The sequence below is a fragment of the Scleropages formosus genome, chromosome 23, assembly GCF_900964775.1.
Source record: "Scleropages formosus chromosome 23, fSclFor1.1, whole genome shotgun sequence".
Lineage (NCBI taxonomy): Eukaryota > Metazoa > Chordata > Actinopteri > Osteoglossiformes > Osteoglossidae > Scleropages > Scleropages formosus.
Genome location: NC_041828.1, coordinates 4,270,607 through 4,295,499, shown reverse-complemented (window position 1 = coordinate 4,295,499; position 24,893 = coordinate 4,270,607). Strand labels below are relative to the sequence as shown.

The window sequence follows — 24,893 nt, the reverse complement described above, 5'->3', positions numbered from 1 at the left end:
CCAATTTTAACATATCTTTTTAACCCATAAATACTGTATGTCAAAATACAGCGGTGCTTGAAAGTATGTGAACCCTGTAGGGATGGTCATTATTCTTGTACTAAATAATAAAATAAACTTATAAAATGTAAATGTTAAATCTTAAAAAAAATGTATAAAATGAATAAATTACTATGATTTATGCACCTGATTTTATTTACCTACTTGGTTTATTCAATCTAATTTAGGCTTCACTTATTTGTAAACCTTCATTACTTCCGTATTTCTACTGCACACACGATTGCCTCTAAAGCGACATATGGGACTGGTCTTTACACACCTATTATGTCACATGAGAAACACTGATTCTCCTTAAATAACCGTTTCGTGGTAAAACTATGGGACACAAGGGCTTCTCAAGTTTCCAAGCATCACCGTACTGTGACAACAGACAACTGAAGAAACAAAGGTGTGCACATTTTGATCTTTTGTTCCTGTACATCAAAGCATGATACATACACCACTATAGCCCCCCCAGGGAGGAAACGAGGTGCAGCATAAGACATCCTGGTGTATTAGAAATACACACGCAAAATAATCCACTGCAGTAACTAAACCATATTGAACATAAGATAATTCATAATGCGCCAAAATGCTTACTAAAAGATTTTTTTATTAGACACTTTTCTCTAAAGCAACTTCTAATGCGCTCCATGTAGGGTTATCAGCCCACACATCTTATTCACCACAGTAACTTACACTGCTAGATACACTACTTACAAGGGGTCACTCATCCATACATCAGTGGAACACACACACTTTCTCTGTCACTCACACACTATGGGTGAACTTGAACAGCATGTCTTTGGACTGTGGGAGGAAACCAGAGCACCTGCAGGAAACCCACAGAGACATGGGGAGAATATGCAAACTCCACACAGACCGAGCAGGGATCGAACCCACGTCCTCTCATAACATGAGACAGCAGCGCTACTCACTGTGCCACCATGCCACCCTCACTAAAACAACACATACACACTGTGCAGCAAGGGATGATGGGAAGGGTCTCAGAAATCTGCTAAATTACAGGGGTGATGAAACAAAACAGGTACAACTGCATTTCTGCCCTCAGCAGAAATCGGGACAGACGTCATGTTATAAAAATGCCTAAAAAAATTTAGATTTTCTTGCCTTTTCACCACTGAAAAATGCAATACTGTGCTCATATTTGTTTTTCCTCAGTGGCTCTCGTGAGATCAGGTTCCGGGCAACCGGAAGGAGGTTGTCTGACCCTGAGACACGAGCGGTAGCAGTCGGGAAGCGACATGCCCAAAATGACAGAGGAGTTTCTGAGCAGCACCCTTTCGGCATCGGGGGCAGCCCTGCCGGTGTCTTCCTCGCTGACGCTGGAGCAGAAAGCTGCCTTCGTCTTTGTCTTCCTGCTCTTCGTCTTCCTGGGCCTGCTGATCGTGCGCTGCTTCCGCATCCTGCTTGACCCGTACCGCAGCATGCCCTCCTCCACCTGGACGGACTACATGGAGAAGGACACCTTTGACTACCGCATCGCCTAAGTGTCGCGGAGACGAAATGCCGACGTGCTCAAGGTCCCTTTCTTGTTGGCAACACCGCCGATGTCTCGAACTTAGGACCTTCCTTTTAACCCTTTAAATGTCATACAGCTGTAGGCCCCTTGGCGAAGGCTAGGTCGGAACCAGATTCCTGTCACACGTTTGTTAGTGGGTAGTATGTGTACAACCACCAAAACGCACCTCCCCCCCAAGAAAGGCTCCAACGTCAGTGAGTTATCAATCATCTGAGCGATATTAATTCGCCGGACTCACCGGAGATGAAGAAGTCCGTTGATCAGGTTTTCTTCAGACCTCCGGTTATAGATTATGAAATGAATATACTGGAAAGTTCTTGTAATTAACACCGAGCAAGAATAAGTAAACAAGAAGATCTACATTTTTATCCTCATCCACAGATCATTGCTCACGGTTGGTCCAAGACTCACTGTCTGTCTTGAGCGTCACAGTCAGGGCTCATGTAACTAAGCAACTGAACCTGGAAAGTGCTGGAGCACAAAGCACTCTGAGAGGATCACGAAAAAGCCCTTCCTTTGCTTTCACCTGTCAGTTTGGAACCAGCTGAGACATCTTAAATGAGCACATGAGATGGAAAGGGATTTTCGCCTTTTCCATGTTGGGAAGTTCTCCAAGGCAAGTCTAATCCAAGCTGATCCATAAAGAAGACGGCTGCTACGGCTGGCAGGCGAGCGCAGGGTGGAAGTCATGATTTTTTTGAAAGTCTGGATCCTGAGAAGATTCTCGAACACGTTTCAAGGACGCATGTGTCCGAGCTTAAGGACAGATGAAGGCTGCGAGTCCAAGAAATTCAATGTTTACACGTTTCTAAGTATGCACAGGGACGCACCTTTGGGTGGTGATTGTGGAGATGTCAAGTTGTATTAATCTGGTGTATTTAAGGGGGTGTGAAGAACAGCCTCATAGGCTAGCGCTCAAGTTTTAAATCGTCTGGTCTAACCTTGTACTATGGAGTCTCGCACACGTTTGATAGCAGTCATGTACTCAGACAGAGGATGTGTCATGGAAGGAGGTGCAATGGCCAACTGCATACTCAGATAGAACGCCTTTAGGTTTGGGTTTTCAGAGGGTCTGGCAGTCACAACATATCGTTCTCATCAGGAACCAAGCTGGGTGAAACTAACGTGAACGCGTGAATCGTGATTAACCCTTTAGACACAAAAAAGTGATCCTAGGAAGATGCGATTTTTGGTGTGCAGGTGGCAGAGTGGGATAGCAAGATTTGCACAGTTGTGAAGCATATCAGTTCTCTAGACTATCCCTTTATAGCCAGTGTCTGTCTTAGTCAGGACCGCTGTACTTTCCTTGTCAGCACTTTGCCTTATGAAACAGTGTGTTTACAGTGTCAGGCTGACCAAGAGACCACCAAACTCTAACTGAAAAAACGTCTATGATCTCATGGGTGGGTGGGGCTTGGGGCAGGTGGTCGTTTTGAGGTTTTGTGACACATTTATGTTCAGTATGCAGATGGTGTGAACTTTGTATGCGTTCTTTCGAACTTTGGTATGTACTTTTGTCCGGTGTGTACTTTCCCCTACCTGTTTTATGAGGACCTCTAGCACTAAGTGTTACTGCACGATCATCTTGCACAGCTTCCCCTCTTCAGCACGTCCAGGACAATGAAGGAAGTCCAAAGATCTTGCACAATATGCTCTTTTCTGGTACGAAAAAGCTCTCTGCATTTCATGCCAAGATTTACTTTGTTGATAACTTAATATGTTCCAGCCTACTTTTAAATCTGATTTTAAATCTGTAACTTTTTTTTTTAATAAACAAAAATTTCTTGGGTTCGTTTCCGTCGTCCTTTTTCTTGTTGTTGTTGCATTAATTCTAGGATCCAGGCACGATCTTGAGTTCAATTAAGGCAGAACAGAATGACAAAAAGAGAGGAAAATGACAACAGCAAAATAATGCCCTTTTCACAGGTTGCCAAATGTGAACGGTCCTTCACCTGACAGACTAAATGATGGTGACCTTTTCTGTGCAGAAGCCTTCAACTTCTTTCTGAACCTGGCCTTCACATCAATATAGGGCATGGAGGGGGGGGGGGGGGTTCACTCCAGACCAAGCGTGGTTCACATAAATAAGACATAAATTAACAAGATGATTGAACGCGTCCTTTAAAACTGGTTAAGACGTCTCTGATCCACTCACTGACTTTTTTGACAAGTTGATAAATAAATGTTTTTTAAGGCATGTTTTATTTTTCATGGTCTTAGAGTCTTTTCTGATGTCATACATGAAGGTTTTGCTGAAAAACCCCTGCTGCTTGCTGGAGTAAAAGAGCCTTGACTTTGGCCATTTATCCCATAAATCCACAACTTTGGAGCTGGTCGTCTTCTGAGGACAGAGGTGCTTCAAAAAGTAAAACGATGATTAACAGCTCTAATGAGAGACCAGTGGCCGTGAAGAGTGTGACATCACAAGGGGAACTGTTTACTGTCCGACTGAGTGCCACATGGCCAAGGTCAAGGGGTCAGGAGATAGGGCAGCCAGTCTACTGTAGTGCTGGCACCAACCGCTTGTCCAGTCCAGCATACCAAAAAAGATCTTGAAAGGCCCTTGATGATTTGTAAGTCTTTGGTGGTCACGCCAAGCCTCACTGTGTGTTGCCAGCTGTGATGTGTTTGCCAGCGTTGCATGCTGGGAGTCTGGAGGAAACTGTTGCTCTGCTCATGGACTTATTTACATGATGGAGAGATAACTTTGGCTGGACCTGCATAAAGGCCACATGTTCAGATTTTCATCTACTAAAAAGGAGTTTCATACCATTTCAGTTGAGTGAAATAAAAAAAAGCACTCGTACATCATCTATGGTAAATGCAAGCGTCAGCCGCGTATATAATTAATGTAACACATTGTCTGCAAGATTTCATATTTATGAACCTTCTGTTCTATTTTTAATTCTTTCCAATTCATCTTGAAAGTGTACTGGACATGTATAATTATATTCTACATATTTTGTGTGCATACAGTTAGTCACTGCTTCCTTCCTGTGCAGCTGATCTGTATTATTCAGCAACAAAGTTGAATAATAATAGCTTGGTTTTATATGATTTTTGGTAAGACAATTTAATTGTTTGCATGTGACAAGGTCAAGGTTTTAATATAGTTTTACAGTCTTAGGGCATTTCTGATTCATTAGTGTAGAAATTCAGCCATTAAAGTAACATAGTATCATATATTATATCTGTGCTGTGTCTATAAGACAAATTTACACAGCAAAAAATTTTATATATAAAGCAAATTTACAGCAATTTCTTAACTAGAAATCACATTTTTGTTGTTTAGATGTTTTTCCGAAAGCAATTCTTCACAAAGGTACAAGAGCAGGTCGTTTTGCGGGTGATTTTTTCGGTCAAAATTATTATAGATATAGATACAGACAGAGAGGGGGCACGGTGGTGCAGCGGGCTTGGCCGAGTTCCGCTCTCTGGCAGGTCTGTGGTTCGAGTCCCGCTTGGGGTGCCCTGCGGCGGAATGGCGTCCCGTCCTGGGTGTGTCCCCTCCTCCCCAACCTTGCACCCTATGTTGCCAGGTTAGGCTCTGGTTTGCCATGACCCCGCTCAGGACAAGCGGTTTCTGACTGTGTGTGTATGTGTCTTTATAGATATAGATGTATAGATGAAATCACAGAGAGAAGCCCTTGCCTACTGTGCTATCTGACTGTGGGCCGTCCAGCTTGTTCCGGGGCTTTTTCTCCACGGTTGTACCCCAGGGATCCTCAATCTGATGATTATACTTAACTACACATGTGTGAAGCCAGTGCGTGAGACCTGCTGCTTCCCATTTCGCCAGTGCTGTCGAGATATGCAATTACACTGAAAGGCTCTACACTGGAGTATAATTACGGCGACAAAATGCTGCCCATTAATGGCACATGAATGGCTTACAACTCACTGCCATAATTACAAAATAGTTGGGGTGTCATGTGAAGTCATCCATTGTTTCCTTTATTCATCAGCGAGGGAGTAGGACAGAGCTTTACTCCGTTAAGCCCCGTTAAACATCGCACCGCTGCTGTGAAGGTTTCATCTATAATGTCATTACGAGTCCTCTGCTTCAGCTCTAATTAAATACAAAGGCCCCGTAGCATCAGCCTGTTTACGCATCGGCGTTCCTGAAAAGATGCATTAGAGATGTTCTGCAGGCTGCAACGCTGCAGAAAAATCAAGGCAACGTGCAGAAACCACGGAAACGGGAGAGACTCAGGAATGAGAACCGCTGAAACAAGTTGTGTTGCTGCGGTAGGACCGGAAACTTAAAAAGCGGTTAGAAACGCCTAAATCACAAGGTCCTGGGAGTAGCAAAAGCAAGCAGGCCGAGCGCACGCAAAAAGCAGCGTGACCACACTGTCTGAACGGGGGATTCATGACTGACAACCCCTTACACACTCCCAACACTAGCAACGATGCACCTTACATTCTACCGCCACAGCTAGTTCCCATGGAAACTGCCCCCAAAATAGGTTTTGATGGCAACACGGCCTCCCACCTGCAACCACCATTGGTAGAAAAGTGAGGGAGCGCGGGGTGGGGGGGGTTGTCCAACAGGACTGTGAAACTCGGAGGCATCAGAAGGAGGAAAACGCGGCAAACGACATTTTCGAAAGGCAAACCTGCTGCTGACAGACCCTTCGAGGTCCCCAAACACCCTTCTGCGTCCCAGTGCTGCCATTGACTTTCAGTCCTTCGCAGCGGATGGTGTGTTTAATACTTTTTAACCGTACAAGCAGAGCTGTCAAAACGCTGGTCCTCAAAGGGTTGATTGCGGCACCTTTTACGGGAGTTTAATTCGCAGGCGATTGACAGCTGAAAATGCTTTGATTTACATACTGGAATTTCTGAGTTCTCCCTCGACTTACTATGATCTTAGGCTATACAGTCTTTACAGAATCAGTGCAGAAAAAGCCGTAGAGGAGCTGTCTGCTGGGTTGAAGGTACTTGTCGGGCGGTACATCCCCACTCCACTTCGCCTTATGATGTAACTAAGAAAGGCTGTCTGTGCTGAATTCAAAAAAGCAGCCGCAGGTTGAGACAGATCTTTTGCATAATCTCCCAGCAATCAAACTCAGATGCCAGGGGAAGAGATTTCAAACACCAGGGTCTAATACCTTTCTTTGCACACGTTCACCTCCATGAGCTTGATCAGGCTTCTCCAAGGAGGGGAAGAACAGAGACGAGATGAGGGCAAAGCTCAGAGAAAGATAGAAGATGAACTTGAGAGTGAGGGAAAAGGGGGCAGGGCCAGGATAGAAGCAGCATGGTGAGCACACCTGGAGAAAAACACAAGGCAGCTGGCTGAAGTTCAGGAAAAGCACTGCTCCAACAAATGTTGCGCAACATGGTATCCTCAGTTGCCCCCAGATAGGCCTCATTTAAATGATTGCCATGTACATATCACAGTTCCCCTTACTGCAAGAGATCCCAGGAAGACTGGAGACACTCCAGTATAACCTCCCACAGTATGAGTTGAGTGATACAGGCAGAGCAAGGGGGTAGGTGGCTGAGATTCCACTTAACCCAGTCATCACACTTGGAGTGCAGTGAATTTGAAATTGCTTGTGTACCTTTACACCATCTTTCTCCAGGACAGACACCATGTTGAGGAAGTGCATGTTCCTGTGATCCCTCTAGTGCTGCTGCCTTGGCAAATGTTTTGCTGCTGCTGACCTCATAGCTATGCCATGGTGCTTATATTTGCATGCATGATGATATTGAAGTCTGCAGCTTGGTTGGAATCAAGCTGAGTTAGAATCTTACCAGCTGTACTGCCTGTGTCCGTTTCAGATGTTAGGGAGCTAGTAGGGCTTAGAGTGGGAGCTGGAGCAGTTTTTTGTTGGAAGGCAGACACAAAAAACCCCTACCTTTGAGCTCAGATATTGAGACCTCCCTGCCCCCACGTGTGTAGGTAAACTAAGCAAGAGGTTTCTTAATGGCATGATGGGTAGTTGGCTGTAGTCTGGGGAACTCCCGTTCATCAAGAAACCAACCAAAACCCCCTCCCAGTGAGGTGGGAGAAGTACCAAGATCAAGAGGTTTCTTGATGGCAACGCAACTGGATTGCCAAGTTTATGGATCAGACACAAGTACCCAAACTGGTTAACAGAATGCGAATCACGGTTGACCAAGTCAAATCATCCCCACAACAACAAGTTGGAGAAATTAAGCTTTTATTGGGAAGAGTCACACCGTTCCCGCCGACGGCGGCACAACCGGCGTACGACAACCAGCACCGAGACGAACACCCCAAGCACAGCAGAGACCACCACTGCCAGGGTTCCATAAGCGATACTCCGGGGTCCTGCGGAAATAGGATAGCATGTAACAACGGCCCGGCTCATAGAGAAGCCCACAAGGTGCTTCTCACCTTCACCTTTGGACTGCATCATAACTGGTTTAGCAATCTCAGCAGTCATGATCACTTCATAGCTGGAAACAATGATTCTGGTCTGGTTTGACGTTTTCTGTACTGCACCAACATCTCTCCCTATAAGAGAGAAAGCCAGTTAGGTTGTGAAGTGCAGCAGTTAAGCTAGGAGGAGCCAACTTCAGTTGCACCAACTTTTCCTGAAGCATCTCTGTTCACAGTTGTCTGTAGCGGAGGGGTGGCACACAGCTGTACTGCAGTGGATGAACACCTGTCAACAAGCCAGACGTGGGTCAACTAGAGCCATTTCGGGAGAGCATCGGCAACAACTTGTCAGGGTTACGCACCTTCTGCTCCAGATGGTGCAGAGAGGCAGGATCCACAAACGTGAACATCTTGAAGATGAACCTCTTGTAGTGAGTCGGGAAGGAAAGCCCAGAGGAACCATCCACCGGAACCAAGGCGGTCAGGTACTTGTCACCCTGGTAGGGGCACCTACGAGATGCCACATTTGTGTAGGTGAGGAGCAAGAGTAGACCATGAAGGCCAAGCACTGCCATACCGATGGCTAGTTACCCATTAACTATGAGGTTCCATTGAGGCACGCCGAGCGGATCGGGGGTCGACGTCGCCCAACAGTTCTCCAGAAGCAGGACAATGTTGGGGTCAGTCCTGCCCAGGATGCGCACCTCAACGTACACAGGCTGCCGCAGCACCTTGGTAACCGGGTAGTCACTATCCTCATAGTAGGAGGAGTAGGCAGAGACCTCTGGAGACAGGAAGGAGGAGGAGTTACCACAACTTCTCTAGAGCCATCACAGGGAGAGAAGGAGACCACCTTGTACCTTCATCGCATCCTTTTGTATTGCACTGGCCATTTGCCAGTCTCAGTTCCACCCTCAGGGGTCCAGGAGCAGCTACGGGAGGCGGTGGGGCAACGGTGTACACGTCAGCCATCAGGGAAACGAGCTCAGAGCCCAGATACTTGCACTGGAACAAGAGCCTGGGGGGGGGGGGGGGGGGGGGAGAAGAAGCATGCACATAGTCAGACGTGTCACTACTACATGACAAGTGCAACAAGCACAATACTTACTCAAAGGTACTGTCCCTTGTGATGGAGCCCAAGGGTCCAACACCAACTTCATAAGATGAAGTCATCTTGTTCTCATAAATGAGATAGTCCCCAGCCATCTACAGGGGAGATGTGGTGTTATTCACAGCTTATCGCTTTGCCAGTAGTCCACATAATCTACACAGCTTACCGTCGCAACGGTACCACAGGTCGTTACTGGGAAGTTGTAGATGACAAAGGAACCAGTGGAGACCACAGGGCTGCAAGGCACCTCGTTCCCTCCTAATGTGGAGATGGTGGTCAGGTCCAGTTGAGGTACAGTAGAATCCTTGGAGACCACCACCACAAACTGACCATCCCTGGTACACTGCACAGTCACTGGGTGGAGGGGCGGGAAGCAGAGAGTCATCACCCTTCAGCCTCAGGGGAAGAGGTTGGAATCTCAGGAGGAACACCAGGGAGCAGTTACTCACCAACATTCCCATAATAACACTGCTGCCCATCGAAACAGCAGCCAATGGCTTCACAGTTCTCAGGGCTGATTCCCAAGAAGCCACAGGGAACTTTCTCCAACATCTGGCACTTAGTGTCAGTACTCATGAGATTTATAATGGGATCAGGGGGCATCGCTTTCTGTGCCACAACCGTGGCAACCAAGACCGCAAGGAAGGTTCCTTCACACCAAAGCCACTGCGCCATGATGAAACTCCAACCAACAACTCCTTCTTCCCCCCTCCTTTGTCCTTTAAATACCAGCATCGGCTCCTGACGCCAATAAAGCAGCTAATGAGCAATTAGAGCCTTTCGACTAAGAGGGTTTAGTGTTTTGACTTAGGTTTGACTTTGCTTTGACAGTTTAGGAGGTTTTAACGGTAACATTTACCTTTTATCCAGTTAAAGCTATTGATGGTCAATGAGAAAGAGGAGTATTTTTCTTTAATGTGGCCTCAAATTCAGCAATTTGGAAAGTCGTGAACACGGAGTGGGAAATGAAGTGGTAATTACACACATATCGTTGAAGCAGATTTCATCGTGTTGACGGCTAAGTTAAAACTCACATACAGCTGAGGAGTAAATCGATTTCCGGTGAAATAAGAATCATTCAGAGGCCAGCGTATGATGGTGTCTGCTGAAGACCAGCTTTAATATGGATTTTGCGCTCAGAAATGGGATGAATTTTTAAAGAATTTCTAACAGATTATCTCTCCCTCCCGATCAAGAACGGACTCGCTCTACGTCCTTAAAATGAGCCATAAATTAATTTAATAGAAAGTTAAATACATGTCAAATACCACACAATGCTCTTACAGTGGGTGGTGAAACCTACAGTAAACTGAAATAACGTGTTATGAGGCCAGCACTCAGTAAAAACGAAATACGTGCTATAAATATGTGCTTTTTCTTATTTATATTTATATTATTTATGATTACGTTTTCGGTTCTCACACGCACTTAGCATGTCTGTTGTGCGTTATGCTATCCATGGTACATTTTTAGATGTTTTTTTGTTGTTGTTGTTTTGCAGTAGGATAATGTATTGTTACCTAAAGCATTTATTTTAATAATTGCCCTGCCATATAATGGACACCAGCATCATTCCTACCTGCAGTTTGTCCAGTCATCTTCATTGTTCTATTTAGTTATTGTCACATGGCTCTCTGTTATTTGTTTGTTTGCCCAGCTCAGGTCATTACACACCGAAGAAGGTCCATGGCCATGCGTTATAGCACCGATTCTGTGATTACACAGATTAAAAAGCATATACATGGCATATGTATTTAGTGCATACAGTTACTACTACGAGTGCTGAATTCATAAGTTGATTCCATGAATTAATTTACCTTAATTTGTTGTATCTTAATTGAATTGATACATGTGTCTGAGGAGAACGTGAACACACCCACACTTCCTCACTGGTGTTAAACACCATTCCCGTTGGACCAAAAACACTCTTATTGATACCCAGCACTCAAGTTCAAGTTGTTTTTATTGTCATTCCTCTATACAGCTTGTGTACGGTGGAGCGAAATGTCGTATCTTCGGAGACCATGGTGAAACACAGCGCATGGCACAAGACAATAAATAAATACACAGGACAGGACATGGACGCGGGTATGGCAGCGAGCTGTAGGCAGTTGTGGAGTAGTGTAGTGCTGAGTTAATTGTTCGACGGAGCCAGGTGAGCATTGGGAGGCAGTTGGGTGTTGAGTGGCCTGACTGCCTCAGGGAAGAAACTGTTGCGGAGTCTGCCGGTGGCGGCGCGGATGCTCCTGTACCTCCTGCCAGATGGCAACAGGGCGAAGAGTCTACGAGAGGGGTCGTCCGCAACGCTGGCGGCCTTGCGGACGCAGTGGTTTTTGTATGCGGAGCCGATGGCGGGAAGAGGAACTCCCGTGATCTTTCCAGCTGCTCTTACCACTCGCTCTAGGGTCTTGCGGTCTGAGACCGTGCGGTTCCCGTACCACGCGGTGAGACAGCTGGTCAAGACGCTCTCTATCGTCCCCCTGTAGAAAGTAGCGAGGATGGCAGGGGGGGAGTTTGGCTCTCTTCGGCCTCCGAAAGAAGCGGAGACGCTGCTGGGCCTTCTTGGCTAGGCAGGTGGTGTTCAGGGTCCAGGAGAGGTCCTCTGTCATGTGCACACCAAGAAACTTGGAGCTTTGGACTCTCTCCTCAGCTGTTCCATTGATGTGCAGAGGTGAGTGGTCTACTCAGGTCCTCCTGAAGTCAACAACCATCTCTTTAGTCTTATCAACAACAAGAGATAGATTGTTGTCTCTGCACCATTCTGCAAGCTGGTTCACCTCCTCTCTGTCAGCTGACTCATCATTGTTACCGATGAGGCCCACAACTGTAGTGTCGCCAGCAAACTTGATGATATGATTTGAACTGTACTTTGCAGCACAGACGTGAGTCAGCAGGGTAAACAGCAGTGGACCGAGCACACAGGCCTGGGGAGCGCCGGCGTTCAGCGTGGTGGTGCTGGAGGTGGAGTGGCCGATCTTGACGCGCTGCGGTCTCCCAGTCAAAAAGTCCAGGATCCAGTTGCAGAGGGGAGGGAGGTAGTCAGACCCAGCAGGCTCAGCTTTGTAATCAATTTCTGAGGAATTATTGTGTCGAATGCTGAACTCAAGTCAACGAACAGCATCCTTACATAGTTGTCCTTTTTGCCCGGATGGTAGCAGATATGGCATCTTCTGTTGAACGGTTGGGATGGTAGGCAACCTGGAATGGGTCCAGCGTAGTTGGAAGACTGCTCTTTATGTGTTGCGTGACTAGCCGCTCGAAGCACTTCATGATGATAGGCGTGACTGCAACCGGTCCGTAGTCATTCAGAGAGGACACCGATGATTTCTTTGCCACGGGGATGATTGCGGTCGTCTTGAAGCACAAAGGGACAACTGCCTGACTCAGGGAAATGTCGAAGATGCCCGTGAAGACACGCGCAAACCGAAAAGCACATTCCGAGTACCCGGCCGGGTACGTTGTCAGGACCCGCAGCTTTCTGTGGATTGACTCTGGAAAGCGTCTTCCTGACATCTGCTGCAGACAGACAAAGTACCCGGTCGGTAGGAGCTGGGGTGGCCTTACCTGCTGGCATGTTGTTCTGCGCTTCGAACCCTACGTAGAAATCAACGCGTCCGGGAGCGAGGAGTCGCCGACAAGTAACGTAGCTCCGTAGTCTGCGATAGCCTGAATGCCTTGCCACATGCGCTTTGTGTCCTTGGAGTTTAGAAAATGATGGTGGATTCTTCCTGCGTATTTGCGCTTCGCCTCTCAGAGAGACCAGGGCAGATGGGCCCTTGCTGTGCGATATGCTGCCTTGTCACCAGACCTGAAGGCACCCTCTCGGCTTTTCAGCAGCCATCCACAGTTTCTGGTTTGCACGTGTGGTAAATGGTCTCGAAGGAAGTCACATCATCTATGCACTTGCTGATGTAGCCAGTTACCGATTCTGCCTATTCCTCCACATCTGTCACGTAGCAACCTCTCTGAACATCTTCCAGTCTGTGTGTTCAAAGCAGTCCTGAGATGGCTCCCTCAGACTAAAGTTCTCACCTCTTTCGGGAGTGGTCTTATGTTGGCATTAAGCATAACAGTGATGTGGTTCAAGTAGCTGAGGTGGGGGCAGGGGATAGCCTTGTAAGCACCGGGAATGTTTGTACTACATGTTGCGAGATCAACATGCTGGTGGAGTTTTGGCAAAACTGAGTTCAGAGTGGTGTGGTTAAAAGTCCCCAGTGACAATTTGGGGGGGAAGAAACCACCCCCCCCCCATGTGCTATTTGCAAGTTGCCAATAGCCCTGTAGAGTCCACTTAGTGCTTCCCTTGCATTAGCACCTGATGAAATGCACATGGCTGTAAATGCTGGGCAGGTACTATTAAATTCTACCAGTGACAAAAGGGAGCCAAAACAGGATTTCTGCACAATTTGTTTGTAAACATAGACCACCACTGCCCGTCTTACCAGACAGGGATGCCATCCTGCCTGGACTATGCATAGTTAGCCTAGCTCGTGGCATGGCTGCCTCGGGAGCGCGGTCATTAAGCCACATTTCCATCAAGACTGAAACACAGCAGTCTCATTTCATGATGGGTAGTTGGCTGTAGTCTGGGGAACTCCCGTTCATCAAGAAACCAACCAAAACCCCCTCCCAGTGAGGTGGGAGAAGTACCAAGATCAAGAGGTTTCTTGATGGCAACGCAACTGGATTGCCAAGTTTATGGATCAGACACAAGTACCCAAACTGGTTAACAGAATGCGAATCACGGTTGACCAAGTCAAATCATCCCCACAACAACAAGTTGGAGAAATTAAGCTTTTATTGGGAAGAATCACACCGTTCCCGCCGACGGCGGCACAACCGGCGTACGACAACCAGCACCGAGACGAACACCCCAAGCACAGCAGAGACCACCACTGCCAGGGTTCCATAAGCGATACTCCGGGGTCCTGCGGAAATAGGATAGCATGTAACAACGGCCCGGCTCATAGAGAAGCCCACAAGGTGCTTCTCACCTTCACCTTTGGACTGCATCATAACTGGTTTAGCAATCTCAGCAGTCATGATCACTTCATAGCTGGAAACAATGATTCTGGTCTGGTTTGACGTTTTCTGTACTGCACCAACATCTCTCCCTATAAGAGAGAAAGCCAGTTAGGTTGTGAAGTGCAGCAGTTAAGCTAGGAGGAGCCAACTTCAGTTGCACCAACTTTTCCTGAAGCATCTCTGTTCACAGTTGTCTGTAGCGGAGGGGTGGCACACAGCTGTACTGCAGTGGATGAACACCTGTCAACAAGCCAGACGTGGGTCAACTAGAGCCATTTCGGGAGAGCATCGGCAACAACTTGTCAGGGTTACGCACCTTCTGCTCCAGATGGTGCAGAGAGGCAGGATCCACAAACGTGAACATCTTGAAGATGAACCTCTTGTAGTGAGTCGGGAAGGAAAGCCCAGAGGAACCATCCACCGGAACCAAGGCGGTCAGGTACTTGTCACCCTGGTAGGGGCACCTACGAGATGCCACATTTGTGTAGGTGAGGAGCAAGAGTAGACCATGAAGGCCAAGCACTGCCATACCGATGGCTAGTTACCCATTAACTATGAGGTTCCATTGAGGCACGCCGAGCGGATCGGGGGTCGACGTCGCCCAACAGTTCTCCAGAAGCAGGACAATGTTGGGGTCAGTCCTGCCCAGGATGCGCACCTCAACGTACACAGGCTGCCGCAGCACCTTGGTAACCGGGTAGTCACTATCCTCATAGTAGGAGGAGTAGGCAGAGACCTCTGGAGACAGGAAGGAGGAGGAGTTACCACAACTTCTCTAGAGCCATCACAGGGAGAGAAGGAGACCACCTTGTACCTTCATCGCATCCTTTTGTATTGCACTGGCCATTTGCCAGTCTCAGTTCCACCCTCAGGGGTCCAGGAGCAGCTACGGGAGGCGGTGGGGCAACGGTGTACACGTCAGCCATCAGGGAAACGAGCTCAGAGCCCAGATACTTGCACTGGAACAAGAGCCTGGGGGGGGGGGGGGGGGAGAAGAAGCATGCACATAGTCAGACGTGTCACTACTACATGACAAGTGCAACAAGCACAATACTTACTCAAAGGTACTGTCCCTTGTGATGGAGCCCAAGGGTCCAACACCAACTTCATAAGATGAAGTCATCTTGTTCTCATAAATGAGATAGTCCCCAGCCATCTACAGGGGAGATGTGGTGTTATTCACAGCTTATCGCTTTGCCAGTAGTCCACATAATCTACACAGCTTACCGTCGCAACGGTACCACAGGTCGTTACTGGGAAGTTGTAGATGACAAAGGAACCAGTGGAGACCACAGGGCTGCAAGGCACCTCGTTCCCTCCTAATGTGGAGATGGTGGTCAGGTCCAGTTGAGGTACAGTAGAATCCTTGGAGACCACCACCACAAACTGACCATCCCTGGTACACTGCACAGTCACTGGGTGGAGGGGCGGGAAGCAGAGAGTCATCACCCTTCAGCCTCAGGGGAAGAGGTTGGAATCTCAGGAGGAACACCAGGGAGCAGTTACTCACCAACATTCCCATAATAACACTGCTGCCCATCGAAACAGCAGCCAATGGCTTCACAGTTCTCAGGGCTGATTCCCAAGAAGCCACAGGGAACTTTCTCCAACATCTGGCACTTAGTGTCAGTACTCATGAGATTTATAATGGGATCAGGGGGCATCGCTTTCTGTGCCACAACCGTGGCAACCAAGACCGCAAGGAAGGTTCCTTCACACCAAAGCCACTGCGCCATGATGAAACTCCAACCAACAACTCCTTCTTCCCCCCTCCTTTGTCCTTTAAATACCAGCATCGGCTCCTGACGCCAATAAAGCAGCTAATGAGCAATTAGAGCCTTTCGACTAAGAGGGTTTAGTGTTTTGACTTAGGTTTGACTTTGCTTTGACAGTTTAGGAGGTTTTAACGGTAACATTTACCTTTTATCCAGTTAAAGCTATTGATGGTCAATGAGAAAGAGGAGTATTTTTCTTTAATGTGGCCTCAAATTCAGCAATTTGGAAAGTCGTGAACACGGAGTGGGAAATGAAGTGGTAATTACACACATATCGTTGAAGCAGATTTCATCGTGTTGACGGCTAAGTTAAAACTCACATACAGCTGAGGAGTAAATCGATTTCCGGTGAAATAAGAATCATTCAGAGGCCAGCGTATGATGGTGTCTGCTGAAGACCAGCTTTAATATGGATTTTGCGCTCAGAAATGGGATGAATTTTTAAAGAATTTCTAACAGATTATCTCTCCCTCCCGATCAAGAACGGACTCGCTCTACGTCCTTAAAATGAGCCATAAATTAATTTAATAGAAAGTTAAATACATGTCAAATACCACACAATGCTCTTACAGTGGGTGGTGAAACCTACAGTAAACTGAAATAACGTGTTATGAGGCCAGCACTCAGTAAAAACGAAATACGTGCTATAAATATGTGCTTTTTCTTATTTATATTTATATTATTTATGATTACGTTTTCGGTTCTCACACGCACTTAGCATGTCTGTTGTGCGTTATGCTATCCATGGTACATTTTTAGATGTTTTTTTGTTGTTGTTGTTTTGCAGTGGATAATGTATTGTTACCTAAAGCATTTATTTTAATAATTGCCCTGCCATATAATGGACACCAGCATCATTCCTACCTGCAGTTTGTCCAGTCATCTTCATTGTTCTATTTAGTTATTGTCACATGGCTCTCTGTTATTTGTTTGTTTGCCCAGCTCAGGTCATTACACACCGAAGAAGGTCCATGGCCATGCGTTATAGCACCGATTCTGTGATTACACAGATTAAAAAGCATATACATGGCATATGTATTTAGTGCATACAGTTACTACTACGAGTGCTGAATTCATAAGTTGATTCCATGAATTAATTTACCTTAATTTGTTGTATCTTAATTGAATTGATACATGTGTCTGAGGAGAACGTGAACACACCCACACTTCCTCACTGGTGTTAAACACCATTCCCGTTGGACCAAAAACACTCTTATTGATACCCAGCACTCAAGTTCAAGTTGTTTTTATTGTCATTCCTCTATACAGCTTGTGTACGGTGGAGCGAAATGTCGTATCTTCGGAGACCATGGTGAAACACAGCGCATGGCACAAGACAATAAATAAATACACAGGACAGGACATGGACGCGGGTATGGCAGCGAGCTGTAGGCAGTTGTGGAGTAGTGTAGTGCTGAGTTAATTGTTCGACGGAGCCAGGTGAGCATTGGGAGGCAGTTGGGTGTTGAGTGGCCTGACTGCCTCAGGGAAGAAACTGTTGCGGAGTCTGCCGGTGGCGGCGCGGATGCTCCTGTACCTCCTGCCAGATGGCAACAGGGCGAAGAGTCTACGAGAGGGGTCGTCCGCAACGCTGGCGGCCTTGCGGACGCAGTGGTTTTTGTATGCGGAGCCGATGGCGGGAAGAGGAACTCCCGTGATCTTTCCAGCTGCTCTTACCACTCGCTCTAGGGTCTTGCGGTCTGAGACCGTGCGGTTCCCGTACCACGCGGTGAGACAGCTGGTCAAGACGCTCTCTATCGTCCCCCTGTAGAAAGTAGCGAGGATGGCAGGGGGGGAGTTTGGCTCTCTTCGGCCTCCGAAAGAAGCGGAGACGCTGCTGGGCCTTCTTGGCTAGGCAGGTGGTGTTCAGGGTCCAGGAGAGGTCCTCTGTCATGTGCACACCAAGAAACTTGGAGCTTTGGACTCTCTCCTCAGCTGTTCCATTGATGTGCAGAGGTGAGTGGTCTACTCAGGTCCTCCTGAAGTCAACAACCATCTCTTTAGTCTTATCAACAACAAGAGATAGATTGTTGTCTCTGCACCATTCTGCAAGCTGGTTCACCTCCTCTCTGTCAGCTGACTCATCATTGTTACCGATGAGGCCCACAACTGTAGTGTCGCCAGCAAACTTGATGATATGATTTGAACTGTACTTTGCAGCACAGACGTGAGTCAGCAGGGTAAACAGCAGTGGACCGAGCACACAGGCCTGGGGAGCGCCGGCGTTCAGCGTGGTGGTGCTGGAGGTGGAGTGGCCGATCTTGACGCGCTGCGGTCTCCCAGTCAAAAAGTCCAGGATCCAGTTGCAGAGGGGAGGGAGGTAGTCAGACCCAGCAGGCTCAGCTTTGTAATCAATTTCTGAGGAATTATTGTGTCGAATGCTGAACTCAAGTCAACGAACAGCATCCTTACATAGTTGTCCTTTTTGCCCGGATGGTAGCAGATATGGCATCTTCTGTTGAACGGTTGGGATGGTAGGCAACCTGGAATGGGTCCAGCGTAGTTGGAAGACTGCTCTTTATGTGTTGCGTGACTAGCCGCTCGAAGCACTTCATGATGATAGGCGTGACTGCAACCGGTCCGTAGTCATTCAGAGAGGACACCGATGATTTCTTTGCCACGGGGATGATTGCGGTCGTCTTGAAGCACAAAGGGACAACTGCCTGACTCAGGGAAATGTCGAAGATGCCCGTGAAGACACGCGCAAACCGAAAAGCACATTCCGAGTACCCGGCCGGGTACGTTGTCAGGACCCGCAGCTTTCTGTGGATTGACTCTGGAAAGCGTCTTCCTGACATCTGCTGCAGACAGACAAAGTACCCGGTCGGTAGGAGCTGGGGTGGCCTTACCTGCTGGCATGTTGTTCTGCGCTTCGAACCCTACGTAGAAATCAACGCGTCCGGGAGCGAGGAGTCGCCGACAAGTAACGTAGCTCCGTAGTCTGCGATAGCCTGAATGCCTTGCCACATGCGCTTTGTGTCCTTGGAGTTTAGAAAATGATGGTGGATTCTTCCTGCGTATTTGCGCTTCGCCTCTCAGAGAGACCAGGGCAGATGGGCCCTTGCTGTGCGATATGCTGCCTTGTCACCAGACCTGAAGGCACCCTCTCGGCTTTTCAGCAGCCATCCACAGTTTCTGGTTTGCACGTGTGGTAAATGGTCTCGAAGGAAGTCACATCATCTATGCACTTGCTGATGTAGCCAGTTACCGATTCTGCCTATTCCTCCACATCTGTCACGTAGCAACCTCTCTGAACATCTTCCAGTCTGTGTGTTCAAAGCAGTCCTGAGATGGCTCCCTCAGACTAAAGTTCTCACCTCTTTCGGGAGTGGTCTTATGTTGGCATTAAGCATAACAGTGATGTGGTTCAAGTAGCTGAGGTGGGGGCAGGGGATAGCCTTGTAAGCACCGGGAATGTTTGTACTACATGTTGCGAGATCAACATGCTGGTGGAGTTTTGGCAAAACTGAGTTCAGAGTGGTGTGGTTAAAAGTCCCCAGTGACAATTTGGGGGGGAAGAAACCACCCCCCCCCCCCATGTGCTATTTGCAAGTTGCCAATAGCCCTGTAGAGTCCACTTAGTGCTTCCCTTGCATTAGCACCTGATGAAATGCACATGGCTGTAAATGCTGGGCAGGTACTATTAAATTCTACCAGTGACAAAAGGGAGCCAAAACAGGATTTCTGCACAATTTGTTTGTAAACATAGACCACCACTGCCCGTCTTACCAGACAGGGATGCCATCCTGCCTGGACTATGCATAGTTAGCCTAGCTCGTGGCATGGCTGCCTCGGGAGCGCGGTCATTAAGCCACATTTCCATCAAGACTGAAACACAGCAGTCTCATTTCATGATGGGTAGTTGGCTGTAGTCTGGGGAACTCCCGTTCATCAAGAAACCAACCAAAACCCCCTCCCAGTGAGGTGGGAGAAGTACCAAGATCAAGAGGTTTCTTGATGGCAACGCAACTGGATTGCCAAGTTTATGGATCAGACACAAGTACCCAAACTGGTTAACAGAATGCGAATCACGGTTGACCAAGTCAAATCATCCCCACAACAACAAGTTGGAGAAATTAAGCTTTTATTGGGAAGAGTCACACCGTTCCCGCCGACGGCGGCACAACCGGCGTACGACAACCAGCACCGAGACGAACACCCCAAGCACAGCAGAGACCACCACTGCCAGGGTTCCATAAGCGATACTCCGGGGTCCTGCGGAAATAGGATAGCATGTAACAACGGCCCGGCTCATAGAGAAGCCCACAAGGTGCTTCTCACCTTCACCTTTGGACTGCATCATAACTGGTTTAGCAATCTCAGCAGTCATGATCACTTCATAGCTGGAAACAATGATTCTGGTCTGGTTTGACGTTTTCTGTACTGCACCAACATCTCTCCCTATAAGAGAGAAAGCCAGTTAGGTTGTGAAGTGCAGCAGTTAAGCTAGGAGGAGCCAACTTCAGTTGCACCAACTTTTCCTGAAGCATCTCTGTTCACAGTTGTCTGTAGCGGAGGGGTGGCACACAGCTGTACTGCAGTGGATGAACACCTGTCAACAAGCCAGACGTGGGTCAACTAGAGCCATTTCGGGAGAGCATCGGCAACAACTTGTCAGGGTTACGCACCTTCTGCTCCAGATGGTGCAGAGAGGCAGGATCCACAAACGTGAACATCTTGAAGATGAACCTCTTGTAGTGAGTCGGGAAGGAAAGCCCAGAGGAACCATCCACCGGAACCAAGGCGGTCAGGTACTTGTCACCCTGGTAGGGGCACCTACGAGATGCCACATTTGTGTAGGTGAGGAGCAAGAGTAGACCATGAAGGCCAAGCACTGCCATACCGATGGCTAGTTACCCATTAACTATGAGGTTCCATTGAGGCACGCCGAGCGGATCGGGGGTCGACGTCGCCCAACAGTTCTCCAGAAGCAGGACAATGTTGGGGTCAGTCCTGCCCAGGATGCGCACCTCAACGTACACAGGCTGCCGCAGCACCTTGGTAACCGGGTAGTCACTATCCTCATAGTAGGAGGAGTAGGCAGAGACCTCTGGAGACAGGAAGGAGGAGGAGTTACCACAACTTCTCTAGAGCCATCACAGGGAGAGAAGGAGACCACCTTGTACCTTCATCGCATCCTTTTGTATTGCACTGGCCATTTGCCAGTCTCAGTTCCACCCTCAGGGGTCCAGGAGCAGCTACGGGAGGCGGTGGGGCAACGGTGTACACGTCAGCCATCAGGGAAACGAGCTCAGAGCCCAGATACTTGCACTGGAACAAGAGCCTGGGGGGGGGGGGGGGGGGGAAGAAGCATGCACATAGTCAGACGTGTCACTACTACATGACAAGTGCAACAAGCACAATACTTACTCAAAGGTACTGTCCCTTGTGATGGAGCCCAAGGGTCCAACACCAACTTCATAAGATGAAGTCATCTTGTTCTCATAAATGAGATAGTCCCCAGCCATCTACAGGGGAGATGTGGTGTTATTCACAGCTTATCGCTTTGCCAGTAGTCCACATAATCTACACAGCTTACCGTCGCAACGGTACCACAGGTCGTTACTGGGAAGTTGTAGATGACAAAGGAACCAGTGGAGACCACAGGGCTGCAAGGCACCTCGTTCCCTCCTAATGTGGAGATGGTGGTCAGGTCCAGTTGAGGTACAGTAGAATCCTTGGAGACCACCACCACAAACTGACCATCCCTGGTACACTGCACAGTCACTGGGTGGAGGGGCGGGAAGCAGAGAGTCATCACCCTTCAGCCTCAGGGGAAGAGGTTGGAATCTCAGGAGGAACACCAGGGAGCAGTTACTCACCAACATTCCCATAATAACACTGCTGCCCATCGAAACAGCAGCCAATGGCTTCACAGTTCTCAGGGCTGATTCCCAAGAAGCCACAGGGAACTTTCTCCAACATCTGGCACTTAGTGTCAGTACTCATGAGATTTATAATGGGATCAGGGGGCATCGCTTTCTGTGCCACAACCGTGGCAACCAAGACCGCAAGGAAGGTTCCTTCACACCAAAGCCACTGCGCCATGATGAAACTCCAACCAACAACTCCTTCTTCCCCCCTCCTTTGTCCTTTAAATACCAGCATCGGCTCCTGACGCCAATAAAGCAGCTAATGAGCAATTAGAGCCTTTCGACTAAGAGGGTTTAGTGTTTTGACTTAGGTTTGACTTTGCTTTGACAGTTTAGGAGGTTTTAACGGTAACATTTACCTTTTATCCAGTTAAAGCTATTGATGGTCAATGAGAAAGAGGAGTATTTTTCTTTAATGTGGCCTCAAATTCAGCAATTTGGAAAGTCGTGAACACGGAGTGGGAAATGAAGTGGTAATTACACACATATCGTTGAAGCAGATTTCATCGTGTTGACGGCTAAGTTAAAACTCACATACAGCTGAGGAGTAAATCGATTTCCGGTGAAATAAGAATCATTCAGAGGCCAGCGTATGATGGTGTCTGCTGAAGACCAGCTTTAATATGGATTTTGCGCTCAGAAATGGGATGAATTTTTAAAGAATTTCTAACAGATTATCTCTCCCTCCCGATCAAGAACGGACTCGCTCTACGTCCTTAAAATGAGCCATAAATTAATTTAATAGAAAGTTAAATACATGTCAAATACCACACAATGCTCTTACAGTGGGTGGTGAAACCTACAGTAAACTGAAATAACGTGTTATGAGGCCAGCACTCAGTAAAAACGAAATACGTGCTATAAATATGTGCTTTTTCTTATTTATATTTATATTATTTATGATTACGTTTTCGGTTCTCACACGCACTTAGCATGTCTGTTGTGCGTTATGCTATCCATGGTACATTTTTAGATGTTTTTTTGTTGTTGTTGTTTTGCAGTGGATAATGTATTGTTACCTAAAGCATTTATTTTAATAATTGCCCTGCCATATAATGGACACCAGCATCATTCCTACCTGCAGTTTGTCCAGTCATCTTCATTGTTCTATTTAGTTATTGTCACATGGCTCTCTGTTATTTGTTTGTTTGCCCAGCTCAGGTCATTACACACCGAAGAAGGTCCATGGCCATGCGTTATAGCACCGATTCTGTGATTACACAGATTAAAAAGCATATACATGGCATATGTATTTAGTGCATACAGTTACTACTACGAGTGCTGAATTCATAAGTTGATTCCATGAATTAATTTACCTTAATTTGTTGTATCTTAATTGAATTGATACATGTGTCTGAGGAGAACGTGAACACACCCACACTTCCTCACTGGTGTTAAACACCATTCCCGTTGGACCAAAAACACTCTTATTGATACCCAGCACTCAAGTTCAAGTTGTTTTTATTGTCATTCCTCTATACAGCTTGTGTACGGTGGAGCGAAATGTCGTATCTTCGGAGACCATGGTGAAACACAGCGCATGGCACAAGACAATAAATAAATACACAGGACAGGACATGGACGCGGGTATGGCAGCGAGCTGTAGGCAGTTGTGGAGTAGTGTAGTGCTGAGTTAATTGTTCGACGGAGCCAGGTGAGCATTGGGAGGCAGTTGGGTGTTGAGTGGCCTGACTGCCTCAGGGAAGAAACTGTTGCGGAGTCTGCCGGTGGCGGCGCGGATGCTCCTGTACCTCCTGCCAGATGGCAACAGGGCGAAGAGTCTACGAGAGGGGTCGTCCGCAACGCTGGCGGCCTTGCGGACGCAGTGGTTTTTGTATGCGGAGCCGATGGCGGGAAGAGGAACTCCCGTGATCTTTCCAGCTGCTCTTACCACTCGCTCTAGGGTCTTGCGGTCTGAGACCGTGCGGTTCCCGTACCACGCGGTGAGACAGCTGGTCAAGACGCTCTCTATCGTCCCCCTGTAGAAAGTAGCGAGGATGGCAGGGGGGGAGTTTGGCTCTCTTCGGCCTCCGAAAGAAGCGGAGACGCTGCTGGGCCTTCTTGGCTAGGCAGGTGGTGTTCAGGGTCCAGGAGAGGTCCTCTGTCATGTGCACACCAAGAAACTTGGAGCTTTGGACTCTCTCCTCAGCTGTTCCATTGATGTGCAGAGGTGAGTGGTCTACTCAGGTCCTCCTGAAGTCAACAACCATCTCTTTAGTCTTATCAACAACAAGAGATAGATTGTTGTCTCTGCACCATTCTGCAAGCTGGTTCACCTCCTCTCTGTCAGCTGACTCATCATTGTTACCGATGAGGCCCACAACTGTAGTGTCGCCAGCAAACTTGATGATATGATTTGAACTGTACTTTGCAGCACAGACGTGAGTCAGCAGGGTAAACAGCAGTGGACCGAGCACACAGGCCTGGGGAGCGCCGGCGTTCAGCGTGGTGGTGCTGGAGGTGGAGTGGCCGATCTTGACGCGCTGCGGTCTCCCAGTCAAAAAGTCCAGGATCCAGTTGCAGAGGGGAGGGAGGTAGTCAGACCCAGCAGGCTCAGCTTTGTAATCAATTTCTGAGGAATTATTGTGTCGAATGCTGAACTCAAGTCAACGAACAGCATCCTTACATAGTTGTCCTTTTTGCCCGGATGGTAGCAGATATGGCATCTTCTGTTGAACGGTTGGGATGGTAGGCAACCTGGAATGGGTCCAGCGTAGTTGGAAGACTGCTCTTTATGTGTTGCGTGACTAGCCGCTCGAAGCACTTCATGATGATAGGCGTGACTGCAACCGGTCCGTAGTCATTCAGAGAGGACACCGATGATTTCTTTGCCACGGGGATGATTGCGGTCGTCTTGAAGCACAAAGGGACAACTGCCTGACTCAGGGAAATGTCGAAGATGCCCGTGAAGACACGCGCAAACCGAAAAGCACATTCCGAGTACCCGGCCGGGTACGTTGTCAGGACCCGCAGCTTTCTGTGGATTGACTCTGGAAAGCGTCTTCCTGACATCTGCTGCAGACAGACAAAGTACCCGGTCGGTAGGAGCTGGGGTGGCCTTACCTGCTGGCATGTTGTTCTGCGCTTCGAACCCTACGTAGAAATCAACGCGTCCGGGAGCGAGGAGTCGCCGACAAGTAACGTAGCTCCGTAGTCTGCGATAGCCTGAATG

The 24,893-nt window shown here is 47.9% G+C and overlaps 4 protein-coding genes across 6 annotated transcripts; 1 reads left to right on the top strand and 3 right to left on the bottom strand.

Moving 5' to 3' along the window:
• Positions 1-1,307: 1,307 nt before the first annotated feature.
• On the top strand, positions 1,308-1,550 carry LOC108930398 (cortexin-3). The gene has a single exon (XM_018745614.1). It carries the CDS (start codon positions 1,314-1,316, stop codon positions 1,548-1,550), a length of 237 nt encoding a protein of 78 aa, XP_018601130.1. The 5' UTR covers positions 1,308-1,313.
• A 6,188-nt stretch (positions 1,551-7,738) lies between these two features.
• LOC114909418 (zona pellucida sperm-binding protein 4-like) lies at positions 7,739-9,738 on the bottom strand. 2 transcript variants are annotated; one of them, XM_029248548.1, is made up of 9 exons: positions 9,498-9,738; positions 9,215-9,402; positions 9,046-9,143; positions 8,798-8,955; positions 8,529-8,721; positions 8,300-8,447; positions 8,148-8,223; positions 7,953-8,072; positions 7,739-7,886 (listed from the first exon to the last, which is right to left on the bottom strand). In XM_029248548.1, exons 1-9 carry the CDS (start codon positions 9,721-9,723, stop codon positions 7,756-7,758), a joined length of 1,338 nt encoding a protein of 445 aa, XP_029104381.1. In that variant the 5' UTR covers positions 9,724-9,738; the 3' UTR covers positions 7,739-7,755. The 2 variants fall into 2 exon arrangements, with proteins under 2 accessions (XP_029104381.1, XP_029104382.1); XM_029248549.1 differs by having other exon boundaries at positions 7,959-8,072.
• Positions 9,739-14,060: 4,322 nt separating this feature from the next.
• LOC114909392 (zona pellucida sperm-binding protein 4-like) lies at positions 14,061-15,824 on the bottom strand. The gene is made up of 8 exons (XM_029248218.1): positions 15,584-15,824; positions 15,301-15,488; positions 15,132-15,229; positions 14,888-15,045; positions 14,619-14,811; positions 14,390-14,537; positions 14,239-14,313; positions 14,061-14,162 (listed from the first exon to the last, which is right to left on the bottom strand). Exons 1-8 carry the CDS (start codon positions 15,807-15,809, stop codon positions 14,094-14,096), a joined length of 1,155 nt encoding a protein of 384 aa, XP_029104051.1. The 5' UTR covers positions 15,810-15,824; the 3' UTR covers positions 14,061-14,093.
• Positions 15,825-19,915: 4,091 nt separating this feature from the next.
• On the bottom strand, positions 19,916-21,911 carry LOC114909416 (zona pellucida sperm-binding protein 4-like). 2 transcript variants are annotated; one of them, XM_029248544.1, is made up of 9 exons: positions 21,671-21,911; positions 21,388-21,575; positions 21,219-21,316; positions 20,975-21,132; positions 20,706-20,898; positions 20,477-20,624; positions 20,325-20,400; positions 20,130-20,249; positions 19,916-20,063 (listed from the first exon to the last, which is right to left on the bottom strand). In XM_029248544.1, exons 1-9 carry the CDS (start codon positions 21,894-21,896, stop codon positions 19,933-19,935), a joined length of 1,338 nt encoding a protein of 445 aa, XP_029104377.1. In that variant the 5' UTR covers positions 21,897-21,911; the 3' UTR covers positions 19,916-19,932. The 2 variants fall into 2 exon arrangements, with proteins under 2 accessions (XP_029104377.1, XP_029104378.1); XM_029248545.1 differs by having other exon boundaries at positions 20,136-20,249.
• Positions 21,912-24,893: the final 2,982 nt, after the last annotated feature.

Bases quoted from the DNA above. Each gene is read 5' to 3' on its own strand.
- LOC108930398 (XM_018745614.1), top strand. From the start codon at position 1,314: ATGACAGAGGAGTTTCTGAGCAGCACCCTTTCGGCATCGGGGGCAGCC.
- LOC114909418 (XM_029248548.1), bottom strand. From the start codon at position 9,723: ATGGCGCAGTGGCTTTGGTGTGAAGGAACCTTCCTTGCGGTCTTGGTT. The intron at 8,224-8,299 runs GTGCGTAACCCT...GCTTGTTGACAG, and splicing joins TGCACCATCTGGAGCAGAAG to GTGTTCATCCACTGCAGTAC. The intron at 7,887-7,952 runs GTGAGAAGCACC...CTATTTCCGCAG, and splicing joins GATGCAGTCCAAAGGTGAAG to GACCCCGGAGTATCGCTTAT.
- LOC114909392 (XM_029248218.1), bottom strand. From the start codon at position 15,809: ATGGCGCAGTGGCTTTGGTGTGAAGGAACCTTCCTTGCGGTCTTGGTT. The intron at 15,046-15,131 runs GTAAGTATTGTG...CCCCCCCCCCAG, and splicing joins ACAAGGGACAGTACCTTTGA to GCTCTTGTTCCAGTGCAAGT. The intron at 14,538-14,618 runs GTAACTAGCCAT...GGCATCTCGTAG, and splicing joins TGGAACCTCATAGTTAATGG to GTGCCCCTACCAGGGTGACA.
- LOC114909416 (XM_029248544.1), bottom strand. From the start codon at position 21,896: ATGGCGCAGTGGCTTTGGTGTGAAGGAACCTTCCTTGCGGTCTTGGTT. The intron at 21,576-21,670 runs GTGAGTAACTGC...CCCTCCACCCAG, and splicing joins GTGTTATTATGGGAATGTTG to TGACTGTGCAGTGTACCAGG. The intron at 20,401-20,476 runs GTGCGTAACCCT...GCTTGTTGACAG, and splicing joins TGCACCATCTGGAGCAGAAG to GTGTTCATCCACTGCAGTAC.